The sequence below is a fragment of the Camelus dromedarius genome, chromosome 33 (genome assembly GCF_036321535.1).
Source record: "Camelus dromedarius isolate mCamDro1 chromosome 33, mCamDro1.pat, whole genome shotgun sequence".
NCBI classification, from domain to species: Eukaryota; Metazoa; Chordata; class Mammalia; order Artiodactyla; family Camelidae; genus Camelus; species Camelus dromedarius.
Genome location: NC_087468.1, coordinates 12,878,624 through 12,893,448, shown reverse-complemented (window position 1 = coordinate 12,893,448; position 14,825 = coordinate 12,878,624). Strand labels below are relative to the sequence as shown.

The window sequence follows — 14,825 nt, the reverse complement described above, 5'->3', positions numbered from 1 at the left end:
CCCAAGAATTAAGACCAAAAGGAATATGAATTCAACATTTCCTTCTCAATATTTAAATTAGAAGCAAATACTAAAACATAACATTTGCTTGACTTTCTAGGAGAAAGGTTAAAGAAGATGATTTGAAAATGGATAAAAGGACAGTATTTAGGTTTTCTTTTTCTTTCAAGTTTCAGGTTTAAATACCTTTGGTCCCACAGAAGGAGGAGGAAGAGGCAGATGAGGGGAGCCTTCAAGCACCTGCCTTTCATTACGTTACATCCCAGCTCAGAGGAAGCAAGAGGGAGGGGGGATTAGGAGAAAGAGGGACCGGAGCCCTGGGTCCCCAAAAAGGAGTGACTGTGACCTTCTCCCTCTCTCAGAGCAGCTGCTGGTGGAGACTGGCTGCAGCCCCAGCTGCCCAGGGAAGGACGGAGCCCATTCTCAGATCAGTGCCCCAAGCTGCTCCTAACCTGGGAGCTTTCCAAGGGGTAATGGGGACTAGTTCAGGGTAAAAGCGAAAAGTGAAGACAGGAAGTAAGATGATCAAGGGAGAGCATTTCAGCCTATTTCCTTCTCAGACTGAGCAGAAACAGCTGATATATATCAAAGACATGTGTCAGGCCCCGTTGTGAGTACTTTCACTGGATTATCTCATGTAAGCCTCAAGAAGAGGTAGGTTTTGTAATTATCCCCATTTTCCAGAGGGGAACACTGAAGTCAGCGAGGTTAAGTGACTTGTCCAAGGTCACAAAGAGAAGCCAGGGCTCAAACCCAGGCAAGTGGTTACAGAGCTCACACAGCACCTCCCCATCCACTCCCGGAACACGTGGAGGGACCCGGCTCCGCCGCTCACCTTTGATGTTGATCTGTGCGCCCTTGGACACGGTTAGTCCTTTGTCGTTGTGGGCCTCACAACTGAAGACCGCGGTCTCGGTCAGCCCTGGAACAGAAGGAGACCCATTAGACCAGCCGCAGAGAGACAGGCTGCTGTTTATCAGAATCCTACGGTATCTCAGCATACTTTTCTTGGTTCACTGCTTCAAGCCATAAATGCAAAGTTAATTTAAAAAATGGGGTGGTGTTTGAAAAACAAACCTGAGATTAAACCCTAGGTACCAGGAGCAAAGCATGGGTCTAAAAGGCAGCTGCAATTCATTAAAATCTTTTATTTTCCCCCGATGGTGAGACATTAGTTAACAAAGTTGTATCGTTCAGCTCTTAAATTTCTGCAAGGAGGAATGGGAATGGCCCCAATATCAAGAAAAGTTGGGTTTCTGATTCTGGCCCAGACAACTCCCTGCCACTCAGTGCCCAGTATATCGTAGGTCACACGTTGTGGACGTGTCAGGGTACCAGAAACAGCAGGATAAAAGTCACAGATTTCAATACTTCAGATGGTCTGTTGTAATGAATCCTTTTGTAATAGTAAAAATTGGAGGAATTATTATATAAACATGAGGCATTGCTATGACTTGAAGACAAGACACTAGTGCTGAAGGAAGAAAAATTCTATCATTTCAGAGGTTTGAAGACATCTTGGAAATGAAAAACAGTAGCTGCTTTTTTAATTTTGAGGATAAAAGAAGAAAGGTAATCCAGGTCCTGGTTTCTAACACTACTCTGCCAGGCTCCTCGGAGAAATGGCTGAGTCTCAGGTTGCAGCAAGAAAGATGAGGTAAGCCTGGAGCAAAATACAACACACACACACACACACACACACACACACACACGCACACACACACACACACACACGCACAGAGTGATGGGGGTACGGCAAAGAGACACAGGAGCCAACTGCACGAACTCCCAATGGCCAAAGCTGGAACAGTTTGAGCAAGAAAATAAAGTAGCATTAAATTGCAACCCAAAGTATAAAATGAGCATCCATGACCCTATACCGCTATAAACAAATGACTGGATAAACAGAGTGAGAAGAGACAAAAATACTGAAGAATCCCAAGTGATTTATGTAGCTGCTCTGCCCCCAGGGAGGATGAACTTAGCCCCTGACTCCTGACGCGGGGGCTGCACAGAACTTCCTTCCAGAGAGGACAGTACTGAAAGAGGAATCAGAAAACTTCAGAGGCGAGAAACTGACAAACATTAGCTCAGAGGGTCAAGGTCAAGACCAACCATGAAGTCATGTTGACAGAATGTACCCTCGAGTTAATGTGATGAAGACGGCACTTCCCCTCTGTGGTCTCCTCCCCAAAACATATCACCCAAGTCTCATCACAAGAATAAAGGAGAAAAACATCAGACAGGTTCAAGCCGTGCGATGATCTACAAAAAAGCCTGACTGGGACTCCTCAAAACTGTCAAGGTCACTGAAAATAAGGAAAGTTTGAGAAACTGTCACAACCAAGAGGAGACTAAGCAGACATGACAACTAAACCCTGGAGCAGAGAAAGGACATTAGACAAAAACTAAGGAAATCTGAATAAAGGATAGACTTTAATTATGATGTGCCAGGAACTTTCAGAGATAGAATCATCAGCTCACGCTGCTTTAAGGCTTACATTTACTGAAGGGACATTTCAATGAGATAAAGAGGCATGCTTGGAAAACAAACCATGGTTATCAAAGGGGAAAGGATTGGGGAGGGATAAATTAGGAGTTTGGGGTTACTATACATAAAACGACAGGGATCTACTGTAGAGCACAGGGAACAATATTCAGTATCTTGTAATAACATAAAGGGAAGGAATCTGAAGTATATATATATTTATATATATATATACATACACACACACACACACACACGTATAACTGAATTGCTTTGCTGTACACTTGAAACTAACATTGTAAATCAACTACACAGCAATAAAAAATAAAATTAAAAAAAAAGAAAGAGGCATGCTTGGAATGGCTGCTCAACAAGACATCAAGTAGCCGGAAGTTCCACTGCCTCCCAAAAATCTCAAAAATGCCTGTGATCATCTCTCCGGAGACGCTGAACCTACAAACCTATTGGTGAATCTTTCATTCCTGCTTTATTATGCTAAGTTCTAAAAATAATGCAATGGATATAAGGAAGTGAAATAATCTTTTTATGGTACACTGTACTATGTCACATTAAGTATAGTTGTTAAAACATGATGAATCAGGATGGGTTCATTAATTGTAACAAACGTACCACAGCAGTCAATATAAGACGTTAATAATTGTGGCAGGAGGTAGGGTTTAATGGGAATACTCTTCGAGATGGTACACAATTTTTCTCTAAATCTAATAAAACTATTCTAAAACTTTTTAGGTTATTTCTTAAAAGCATAGCCATATATATCATCTAGCTGAATCTGGAAACCTTCTCTGGTACACAAGGCGTCATCTGGCACAGAGTTTAGGCCATGAACTGGAGAAAGACAGATAAAATTCTTGAAAACACGCCACCATTTGCTTCTTGCCTGAAAGGCTGATTTTGTTTTCTTCTATCCAGCTACTTGTGCAGGGCATTTTCCATCTGATCATTTTAAAATCCAAAGCTTGTCACTAACGGAGTAATTAAGTATTTGAAACAAGCTGCTGAGGGAAACCCAGCCGGGCATCAGCCGAGAAAGAGCATCCACGTTGGATGCCCGCGTGGTCAGTGCTGCACTGAGGCCGGGCCACGCAGCCTGGGAGAAGTTCTGGGAAGAAACGCAAGTCCCATCCTCTTTGTGTCGGTGCCTCTCCTGAGGGGTGAGCTGTGCACAGAAAAGTCAGTGCTGGCTGTTTGCTCTTTCCATCCAGATGGAAGTCTGTCCTGGTATCTGAGGTCTATTGGCTAGACATGGCCCCTAAAGGGAACACTGAAGCTGGGCATCTCTGTCCTACAGTTCTGTGGTGACCTCTGACTTCTTCTAAATAATATCAGATCAGAATATGACAGCTACTTCAGATATTTCACTTTTCCAAGATGAGGAGGTTTTCCCTCAGACTGCAGGAAAATCCCAAGTTAGATTGCTTAATTAGATCCTCTAAGTCCAAGTGCTAGGAGGCTGAAGTTCCAGGTAGGAGCCAGCTCTTTGCACATCAGGTCACCTCCTCTCGTGCGAGATGAAACTGCTAACAGTTTGTGTGATGATCTAGAAAATATTTATTTCATTGAAGAGGAATATTTATTTCAAACCCATCAGCCACATCTATAAAAGGACATCTGTGACCCCACTGCCTCGAGGAGTCTTTGTATCTTCTGCTTGTATTCCTCCCAAAGAATTTTGAAAAATATATGTAGCCTCTTACCCATTTGGAGGTTTGCATCTTAACTTGTTCATAATTTAAACAGCTTCAAAAAAAAAATGTAACTTCGAAAAAAAAAAGTAACCTTGGGTACCCTGAATATCCTGATATTTCAAAGTAAAACTCCTTTAGAGTCCTATGCAACCTACATATTACTGGGATGGGAGACCCAGCTTCACCCACTGAAGCTGGGTCTCCCCAGCAATCGGTTTTCCATCGTGACTTTTCCACTTCCCCTGCAGAATTTTCTCCTACTGGCACACACAGGTGTGTTTAGTCATTGATTAATTGCCCTATGGCATTTCTCGGTGACAAAATTACACATATGGAATGAAACTGGAAAACAAACATTGTTCTAGACTGATTATCCTTACACTTATTTAGTGCACAGCAGATCAAAACAGTTTTCCTTTGAGAACTGGTGCCCCGTAGTGACTCCAGGTAAGTCAGAGGGAGGTCTCTTTTTTTTTGTAAAGTGAGGGAGAGATAAGGATGCAGAAGGTGAAAAAGAAGAACCAGCATAGCCTTGGGACATGCGCACTTTGTCAGCTATTCTTTCTGGGAAAGAAGACACTGGGTGAGGATGACGACACTGACCCCTTTGAGCCGCCGCCTGGGGCTCCAGTGCTGATCCCTATGTCACAGGATGGCCTGGGACACTGGGCTTTCAGTGAAATGAAGCAGCACCTTTAACCTCCCAGGTCGTAAGCTCCCAACTGAGATGCCCATTTCGCCAGGCTCCGTGAACTTGCAAAACTTGGCTTATATTTAGAAAACTCAGCTTTGGCTCCATCAGGAGACACTGGGAGTTGCTACGCAACTGACATTTTTTATATATTCGAGCAGACATTTACAGGCAAAAACCAGTCCTTCCACTTCAATTACTCTTGTCAAAACTCTTGGGAAATACTTGAATACAAACTACAGGTCACATTCCCAACTTGTTGTTGCGGGGAAGAGCAGCCCTGGATGGATTTATGTCCTTGGGATCCGCTCTCCAGTTACAGATCCCCAAATAAGATCACTGAGACCCACTGTTCTTCAGTCCTGTTTCTCTTCAGAGTGCACACACAAAGTCAGGACCACAGTCTGGAGCCAATCCCCTGGCACAAGGCACCCACCCCGAGTCAGAACTGCCCACAAGGGGCCAAAGCTCCTATGAGAGCATTTCTTCCCGGGATGATGAGGTGGTTCATGCCCGCAGGCCAAACAGACGCCAGCAGAGAGAAATGGGAACTGGTTCAAACTCAAGCCAACTTCCTCCAGAACTAGATGGGCCAAAACTTAAGGCCAGATACAGGCTTCTTTGCTCAATGGATTCAGTTACACATTTTTGGTTTAATGACAGCTTCCCAGCTGGAGACTCGTCTACAAGCCTGCATTGAATACAGCAACCAATGTGTGTGAAGAAAGACAGCGGCCCCTCACTTTTCTGTTCTTCCTCTGGATGAACAATAACCACCAGGTTGAAAGAGACTTTGACGGTTTATAGTCCAGACCCTTGTGGCTATCCAGGGAGAAAATCATGCACCACCCCTCAAGTCTCCACCCTACTACCTGCTCTCCTTAGTGTCCTCGGCACCAGAGCCTCCATGTCACCCTTTGCTGTGTCCCCTTCTCCTGACCATCTCCCTTTCTCCATCACATCTCACCCAACTCCATTATGACAGTTCATGCTGCTCTTGCTTGGCCCTCTACTGGTTTAAAAAAAAGATAGCCTCTACCCCCCTGTTCACAGCAGCACTATTTACAACAGCCAAGACATAGAAACAACCTAAATGCCCATTGACAGATGACTGGATAAAGAAGGTGTGGTGTATATATACATACACAATGGAATATTACTCAGCCATAAAAAAGAATAAAATAACGCCATTTGCAGCAACACAGATGGACCTGGAGATTGTCAATCAAAGTGAAGTAAGCCAGAAAGAGAAAGAAAAATACCATATTATATCAGTTATATGTAGACTCTAAAAAAAAATTACACAAATGAACTTATTTACAAAACAGAAACAGACTCACAGACCCGGAGAACAAACGTATGGTTACCAGGCGGGAGGGGGTAGGAAGGGATAAATTGGGAATCCGAGACTTGCAGATACTATTTATAAAATAGTTAAACAACAAGTTTATACTGTATAGCATAGAGAACTATATCCAGTATTTTGTAACCTATAATAAAAATATGAAAATGAATATACGTATGTACATGTATGACTGAAGCATTGTGCTGTACACCAGAAATGGACACAACATTGTAAACTGAATATACTTCAATGAAAAAAAATAGCCTCTGACATAAGGACTTCGATGGAACATTCAGCAACAGGATGCTCCCCTGAGGGATGGACAATGAGAAGTGCGGAGGAAGCAGCTTGTAAGAGCACGGTTGGGGCAGTTCTTTGAGTTTTGGGTTAAGCAATCCTGCCCTTTTAATTTTTTCCCCTAGTATTCATCTTTCTACCCAAAGAGGCAAGGAATAGAAAAACACGCTGCATAAATGGAGGACTTACACTTACCAACTTGGACCTCAATAGCTGCCTTGAATTCATTCACTCAACAAACATTTACTGAGTACTTACTATATGCCAGATGTTTCCCCAGGCACTTGGGATCTATCCAGGAATAAAACAAGGACCTCTGCCCTTCTAGAGCTCATACTCTCATGGAGGGAAGTCGGTGAGAAATAAAAACCGTAATAAATAAGTAAACTGCATGCTCTATGAGAAGGTGATTAGTACCATGGAAAAACAGGAGAGGATCAGAGGGTCAGGAGTGCGTGGCGAAGTGGTTGTGATTTTAAATATGAGGGTCAGAGGTGGCTCCTTGAGAAATGTCCTCTGAGGAAGGACTTAAGGGGAGGGAAGGGGCCAAATCCTACGTGGTGAGGGAAGGTTCTAAGCAGAGGGAACATATGGGACAGGACTTTGTCCTCTAAGTGTCCTCTAACCTGTGTTTTGTGAGGATCATTCCAGCGGCCATACAAAGACTAGCACTTAGGCAAATAGGTCCCATAATTCCTTCAGATTTTTTTCCTGATCTGTAAAATGGGAATTAAAAATCTCTAACTACATCACAGGTCTCTATGAGGCTCAAAGTAAATCTTTATCAAAAGCACTGAGAATTATGAATTGATTTATACAAATTCTAGTTACTATTATTACTTTTGTTATTACAATGAATATTAAGAACTATATCCAATTACCTAAAACCAAAACTAGCTTAGTTTCTTTCTAAATGTGGATTTAGAATGAAATGAAGTAGAATGAGCACTTCCTAAAAGTAAAAACCAGAAAGATCAGCCTCAGTCCCCCACTCTCAGCAGAAAAGGAGCTCAGAATTGACAAGGAGTTGGTAACTATTACATAAAAAAAATTTGTAACAGGTAACATCTGAGTCATTCTTGTAAGTTGCTTCTGTACCAAGGCCTTTACGTTCATTATTTCACGAGTCCTCATAAATGCTCGAGGAAGTAGACACTGCTATTACCCGTCTTTTATGTTATGAAGGTGAGTAACTTGTCCAAGGACACACAGTGGTGAGCTGGCATCAGTCTGTCAAGCTGGAGATCTTAACCAGTGACCTGAAATGCGACCACTAACCTAAAAATCATCCCACCACTAAACGCCACGCAGCAAAAGGTTTCTGCAGTTCTGCTCTTTATCTTGGGATTTGATTTTGCCCGTGACAAAATACTTCTTTGGAAAACAAAACAAAACAAAACAAAACTTTGCTTCGAAATAATTTTCAATTCACAAGAAACTGCAGAAATAGTACACAGTGCCTGCACACCCTTCACCCAGCTTCCCCTGATGATGAGGTCTTGTGTTATCATAGTAAAATGATTAAAGCCAAGAAAGTGACTTCAGTACAATACTATTAACTAAAATACAGACCCTATTCAGATTTCACCAGTTCTTGTTTTTGTTTAATTGTGAGGACGGGGAAGGAGGAGTGGGTTATTCTATGAAATTTTACGACAGGTAGAGATTTGTGTACAGATACAGAGCTGTTCCATCACCAAAAAGGAGCCCACCCCCGGCTCCTTTTAGGAGCATCCTGTCCCCAGTCTAACCCCCGGCAGGAGCTGATCTGTCCCCACCACTCTAACGCTGTCATTTTTAGAATGCTATATAAATGGAATCACATAGCATGTAACATTTGAGTTTGGCTTTGTTGACTCAGAATAAATGCCCTTTAGACAAAGTACTTCTTTGCTCATGTTTCTTAAAGACAGCGCTTACATCACAGAGGAGAAAAACAATCTGGCATCCAGAGGGAAAGTGTATGACCTTCCTGTTCATAAATGTGCCTGCTCAAAGCAGCCTCAACAACCAGGGCTCTTTAACCCACTTCCCTACTTAGCATTCTCTCGGCAGAAGGGATGGGGAAAGTTTGCGTCGGGGTTAACATCAAGATAGAACACTGTGCCCTGCAAACATTCAGACTTTACATCAGCACGTGAGGTGCTGCGTGGGCACAAAGCCCCCCGAAAGGCATCTCAAGTCAAAAGAGCCTGAGCATCCAGCTCCCCAGACGTGCACTGTCTACTGGGAGGGGCCCGCATATCACACAAAAGCATCCTCCAAGTAAGTTAAAAACAGATGCAAATAAGAATAGCTTTTATGTAGTTTTATCACAAGGCTACAAAGTTTGGATGCTTGGGAAGAGTCGGCAGTAGCTGAATTGGTGTGACTTGAGGTACCCAGAGCATGCTCTGCAGCCTGAATCCTGCACCCTAGATCCTCTCTCCGCAGATTTCTTTAAGCCTTTTGGGGCTGCAAAATGGATGCAAAAGAAAAAAAAAATTCCTGTACTATCCACTTCCCAGAACTCACTAGAGGTATAAATGAGAAAAGATGAAAAAGAGTTTAAATGCAAAAGCAGTGACACGAATACAAGTTACTTCACCATCACTATGTCTTTGTCCTCGGGAAGGGGCGTTTAAGACTTGAGGACTGTTTAAAATTCACCAGTTTGTCCATTCATTCATTCATTCGCACAGTTCTGATGTGCCGAGCAATATGCTGGGTGATGGGGCTAAACTAATGAATAAATAATATGCAGTAATCACACTGCTCTCCTTCATGAACATTGTTGTATGGTAAAGACTTTGACTAGCTTTCATCTCTTGCAATTTTCTGAGGAAGAGGAGTGGCTTTGTTATGCTAATGAGAGAATTCAGGATAGGGACGGGTCACCGGAATGACTGACCATGAAATGAGAGGGTTGGGGCTTTGATCCACGTGACATTAGCCCAACCTCCAGACCTCCAGGGGTAAGAGGGAGGTTAGAGCTCGTGTTCAAGCACAGGGCTGATGATTTAATCAGTGACGCCTACATTGTAATGAAACCCCAATAAGAACTTTGGACCCCAAAGCTCAGTAGAGTTTCTTGTTCAGCGGATACATTGCTGTGCCAGGAGGTGACAGACTCTAATTCCACCAGGGAAGGGCAAGAAAGCTCTGCATTTGGGACCCTCCCAGATCTCCCCCCATGAGTGTCCTTTGTAATAAAACTATAATTGTAAATATAGCACTTGCCTGAGTTCTGTGAGTTGTTCTAGCAAATTATTGAAACCAAGGGGGTCATGGGAACCTCCAAATTTATAGCCAGTCAATAAGAGGTATGGGTGGCTTAGGGACCCCCTGGAGACTTGTAGCTGGCCGCTTAAGTGAGGGCAGTCTTGTGGCAGACATCTTTAACCCATGGGGTCTGCACAAATTCCTGGTAACTGGGATCAGAACCGATTTGCGGTACACACAACCAGTGTTACCCCAGAATAAACATAAATGCAAAAACCTTTAACTAAATATTAGCAAATGGAATCCACCACCATACATGGTGATCAAGTAGAATTTATCCCAGGAGTGCAACATGGGCTTAATATTCGAAAATCAAACCAATATAATTTGCCATATGAAGAGAATAAAGGAGAAAAGCTGATCATCTCAGTAGATGCAGAAGCCTGACATGAAAGAACACACACCTTCCGGTTTCATTCATTTAAATTTCAAGAACAGGCAAAATCAATCTATGGTAACAGACATCGGTACAAGGTTACCTATGGGAGGTGGGGGCTGACCGGAAGGGAGCAAGGAGGAACTTCCTGGGGTGACGACAACATTCTGCATCTTGATTGAAATTACAGGAGTATCCACGTTTATCAGGACTCGTTGAGCCGTGCACTTAAGTTCTACGCATTTAATTGTATGTCAGTTTAACCTACATATTTAATTGTATGCACCAGAAATCTTACTTTATGGCACTTCAGAGCCACCATCCTAGAGAGGGTGGAATGCATTTTTTTTAAATTGATTTTGAACCATGAAGTCACTTGATGATCAATTCCTTGGAGAAACTCAAAGGAAACTCAGATGAAGGCAGAGACGACTGCAACATTCCTCGTGGAGCCAGGAGCAAGAAAAGTGAATTCAGAGACAATACCTTGGAGGGGGAGGAATTCACTTGCTGGCTCCTTCTCCCCATAAATATTCAGTGAGTACTACCATGAGTCATGCAGGCACTCGGGAGAGACAAAGTCCTTGTCATGAATAAACCTATATTCTCTAAGGAGACTAAACAAATAAACAGGGTAATTATAGGTAGTTATATATATATAACGAAGACTGCAGTGACAGATGTCCACAAGAATACGTGCCTGGGAGTCAATAAAGGGGTGGGGAGGACCTAAAAGAGTTAAGAAGGGCCTCTGTGAGGAAGTGATATTTCAGATGTGTTATGGGAAAAAGGGCAGAGGGAACAACACCGTAGGCAGACAGAAGAGAAAGTGCAATGGTCCTGAGGCAAGGAAGAAGGAGGATGTTTCTGAGAAAATGAAAGACAAGCAGTGTGGCTGGTACTCAACACGCAGGGGGAAAGGGTGGGATGGGGCTGGGTTGGAGCGTTGATCTGGGACCAGAGCGTGCAGGGCCTATGGGCAGGGGCAGGGGGTACCCTGAGTGACAGTCGAAGATAACAGAAACCCACTGAAGGGTTCCAGCAGGCAGGGGACATAATCTGCCACCAAGGACAAGAGTGAGGACAAGGCTGGAAGCAAAGAGACCAGTTAGAAACCTGCCTCAGTGGTGTTGGCAAGAGATGTCTGCAAAGTGTACCATGGACGGCACCACGGCAGAGATGGAGAAAAGACAGATTTGAGATGTACTGTAGATGCAGAACCTGCTGATGCACTCGACATGGAAAATGAGAAGAAAGAAGGATGGACAAGTGGCAAATGGTGATATCATTTACTAAGACGGGGAATTCTGGGGCAGAGCAAGTCTGGGGCGGAGTGGGGATATGAAGAGTTTCATTTTAAGACACCTCTGTATCCAGTACACGGAAATGCTGAGGAGGTGGTTGGATACAGGAGCCCGAAGCTCAGGAGGGAGATCCGAGCTGGAGATACAAAGTTCAAGGTCATCATCACATAGATGGTCCTGAAGCCAGGGCTCCCAAGGCACTCTCCAGGTGGGAGTATCTCGGAGGTAACAGAAGTGGGTCCAGGACTGAGCCCTCGGGCACCCCCACGTCCAGAACCCCTGTCAAGGGTAGAGGAGGGGCAGGGAGGCAGGAAGAAAGCCAGGAAGACAGCACTTTCGGGAGTTCACCTCTGGCGTGCAGCGGTCCCTCGCAAAACATCTGCTGAACGCGCAAAGAAAGGGAGGACTCGGGTGTGGTAACCTTGCCAGATGTTGCTGGAAGACAGTGAGAGGAGCCACAGGGGAGCCTACTGGATTCCCCAGGACAGAAACATGGATGGCACCGACACCAGAAGCACTGTCAGAGGAGGAAGGATGGGAACGAAGCCAGGGCACACCCATTTCGATGGAAATCAGATGACCGCTGACCGTCAGGGCAGCCGCAGCCCCACTGTGACTCAATTATCCCACAGCCACCCCCGTGACCAATGCATTTTCCTTGCTGCCAGACCTCACTGAGGTAGGTCTCCACATCAACTGTTCCTAAAATGCGAGACCTGCCCAGCCAGCAAGGCCACCGCTGCCAGGGGAGATGTGAGCAGGGCTCCCGCTGCCCAGGCTCAAGGATTCTGGCTACTTCACCAGTTTAACCACAGACACCCATGGAGGGCAGGTCCCCATGCCCCAACCCTGCCCTGTGACCTCTGACCCCCGAGATGCCGACCTGCCTCCGCATCACTGGCCCCCTCCCCCTGCTGCCACACCTGTGCTTTCATCCTCCTCCACCGCCTGCTGCGGCGCCCAGCAGTGGTCACCAACCTTCGGCTCCCTTCCACTATTAGAGAGAAAACCAGAAATAAGTCACACAACTCAGACTCACCAGGAACAGTCAGAACGGAGGGGGACGTTTCGGGCTGTTCGTTAACACGGCTGCTGTTTTGAACCCAGAAAATGTTGACGGGCTCGGGCGGGCCCACAGCCTGACAGGTGAGGTTGAAGGCTGTGTTTCTGGTGACATTCAGGCTCTCGGGCTGCCTGGTAAAGTGAGGAAGTCCTGCAGAGGAAGAGTTAAGCGAGAGAAGGTTTCAGACCCACCAGCGGAGGCACAGCTCCAAGGGGAGTGGGAATTGCACCAGAACTTGTCAACAGGCACTCTCTCTGTATACCACCCTGGTCTGCAACGGCCAGACGTCACCTCCCTGAAGTTGGGTAAGAAGGAACACAGAGGCTAATTCCCACCCGTCTAGTTCCAGCCGGCTTTCTAGGACACTTTCCCAAAGGAGTTGTATTGGTGATTCAGAATTGGTTTTTCCAGAAGGGAGGCTGGCAGTTCTGAAATTGGGTGTTGCGCAAACTCCTGGGACAAGCTGGCAGGTTTTCAGGGTTCCCCACCGATAAACACAGAGTAAAATCAAAGCCACGTGATAGCTTTCCCCATCTATTCTTTTTTCCTTTTTTAGAATTAAAGTATAGTTTATTTACAATGCTGTATTATTATCAGGTTTACAGTAAAGTGACTCAGTTACACACACACACACACACACACACACACATATATATTCTTTTTCAGATTCTTTTCCATTATAGGTTATTACAAGATATTGCATATAGTTCCCTGTCCTATACAGTAGGTCCTTATTGTTTATTTATTTTATATATAGTAGTGTGTATCTGTTAATCCCAAACTCCTAATTTATCTCTCCCCTCTCTTTCCCCTCTGGTAACCATAAGTTTGTTTTCTATGTGTGTGAGTCTGTTTCTGTTTTGTAAATAAGTTCATTTGTAACTTTTTTTTTAGATTCCACATGTAAGTGATATCATATGATATTTGTCTTTCTCTGTCTGACTTACTTCATTTAATATGATAATCTCAAGGTCCATCCATGTTGCTACAAATGGCAATATTTCATTCTTATTTATGGCTGAGTAATATTCCTTTGTATGTATGTGTGTATATATATATATACGTATATATATATATATATACACCACATCATCTTTACCCATTCATCTATCGACGGACACTTAGGTTGCTTCCATGCCTTGGTTATTATAAATAGTGCTGCTATGAACATTGGGGTGCATGTATCTTTTCAAATTAGAGTTTTCATCTTTTCCAGAGATATATCCAGGAGTGAGATTGCTGGATTGTGTGGTAAGTCTACTTGCAGTTTTTTAAGGAACCTCCATACTGTCCTCTATAGAGGCTGCACCAATTTCCATTCCCATCAACAGTGAAGGAGGGTCCCTTCTCTCCACACCCTCTCCAGCAGTTATTATCTGTAGATTTTTTTTGATGATGGTCATTCCGACTGATGTGGTCTGCCCATTTTTGAGGACAACCTATTGTGTGTGAGACTTTCAGGTGGGTGATAATAAATTTTAAAATCTGAATACTTGCATAGGGCTGAACATTCTTCCAAGTGAAAAACAGCGTAGACACAGTTACACAGTTACAATCCCAAGATCTCCCACTTTGATTCTAGAACCAGGATCACGGGGAAGGGCTGTTAAGAATAGTGCGGAGAAAGCCAGTTGGTCATTACTTGGGGCGTGTGCCAAAAATTTAACAGATCAAACTAACTGACTTCAGGCATTTAAATTGTGTTCCTTTGGGACTGGGAACTCACAGATCTGGTCCCAGCAGGAATGATGTGGGAGTGGTAAAATGGGGTTCTTGTCTCATGTTTCGAAGTTTTGCAAAACTCTGTTTGGACCTAACTCGTTCCTGCCCTGTCATTTTTCTGGGATCTTACAAGTAAAACGTCCTCTGAATATTTTCCCCAGATTAGCAGCCAATGCAGGAACCATCCCTTCTGGCTGAGGCTGGCCGAACCCTGATGCTCTGGCTGTTGTGGGATGGGCTTAAAGCAAAACTCCGAAAGACTCCTTGAGGGGCCTCCCGCCCTCAGGCCTCCTGCGGCACTAGTGGGTGCCAAGGTCAGGTCTGCAAAAGGATGGGTAGCCCAGCGCCTTTCAGTGGGAGCCGCTTTAGTCAAATTTCCCTAGAAAGCTCATCAGCCGCTCTTTTAAGCCTATGATGAGGAGGGTTGGGAGAAAGTAGAAAAGTGAATGAACCGAAGGCTCTGCTGATGGGGCACCTCAGAGAGTGGGGATGCAGAGATCCCAGAGGGCTGCCGCTGTGCTGGTGGAGAGTTTCCACCTCGAAGCCTTTCTTGAGGGGCCCTGCCACTG

General features: G+C 44.5%; 1 protein-coding gene across 1 annotated transcript in view; it reads right to left on the bottom strand.

Moving 5' to 3' along the window:
* The window catches only part of MERTK (MER proto-oncogene, tyrosine kinase), an 89,455-nt gene that overhangs the window by 42,851 nt on the left and 31,779 nt on the right, over positions 1–14,825 (bottom strand). Inside the window, exons 4-5 of the mRNA XM_031441245.2 lie at positions 12,511–12,684; positions 836–922 (exon numbers count right to left, since the gene is read on the bottom strand). Of these exons, the coding sequence (XP_031297105.2) occupies positions 836–922; positions 12,511–12,684 (261 nt within the window). The remainder of the gene's footprint in view (positions 1–835; positions 923–12,510; positions 12,685–14,825) is intronic.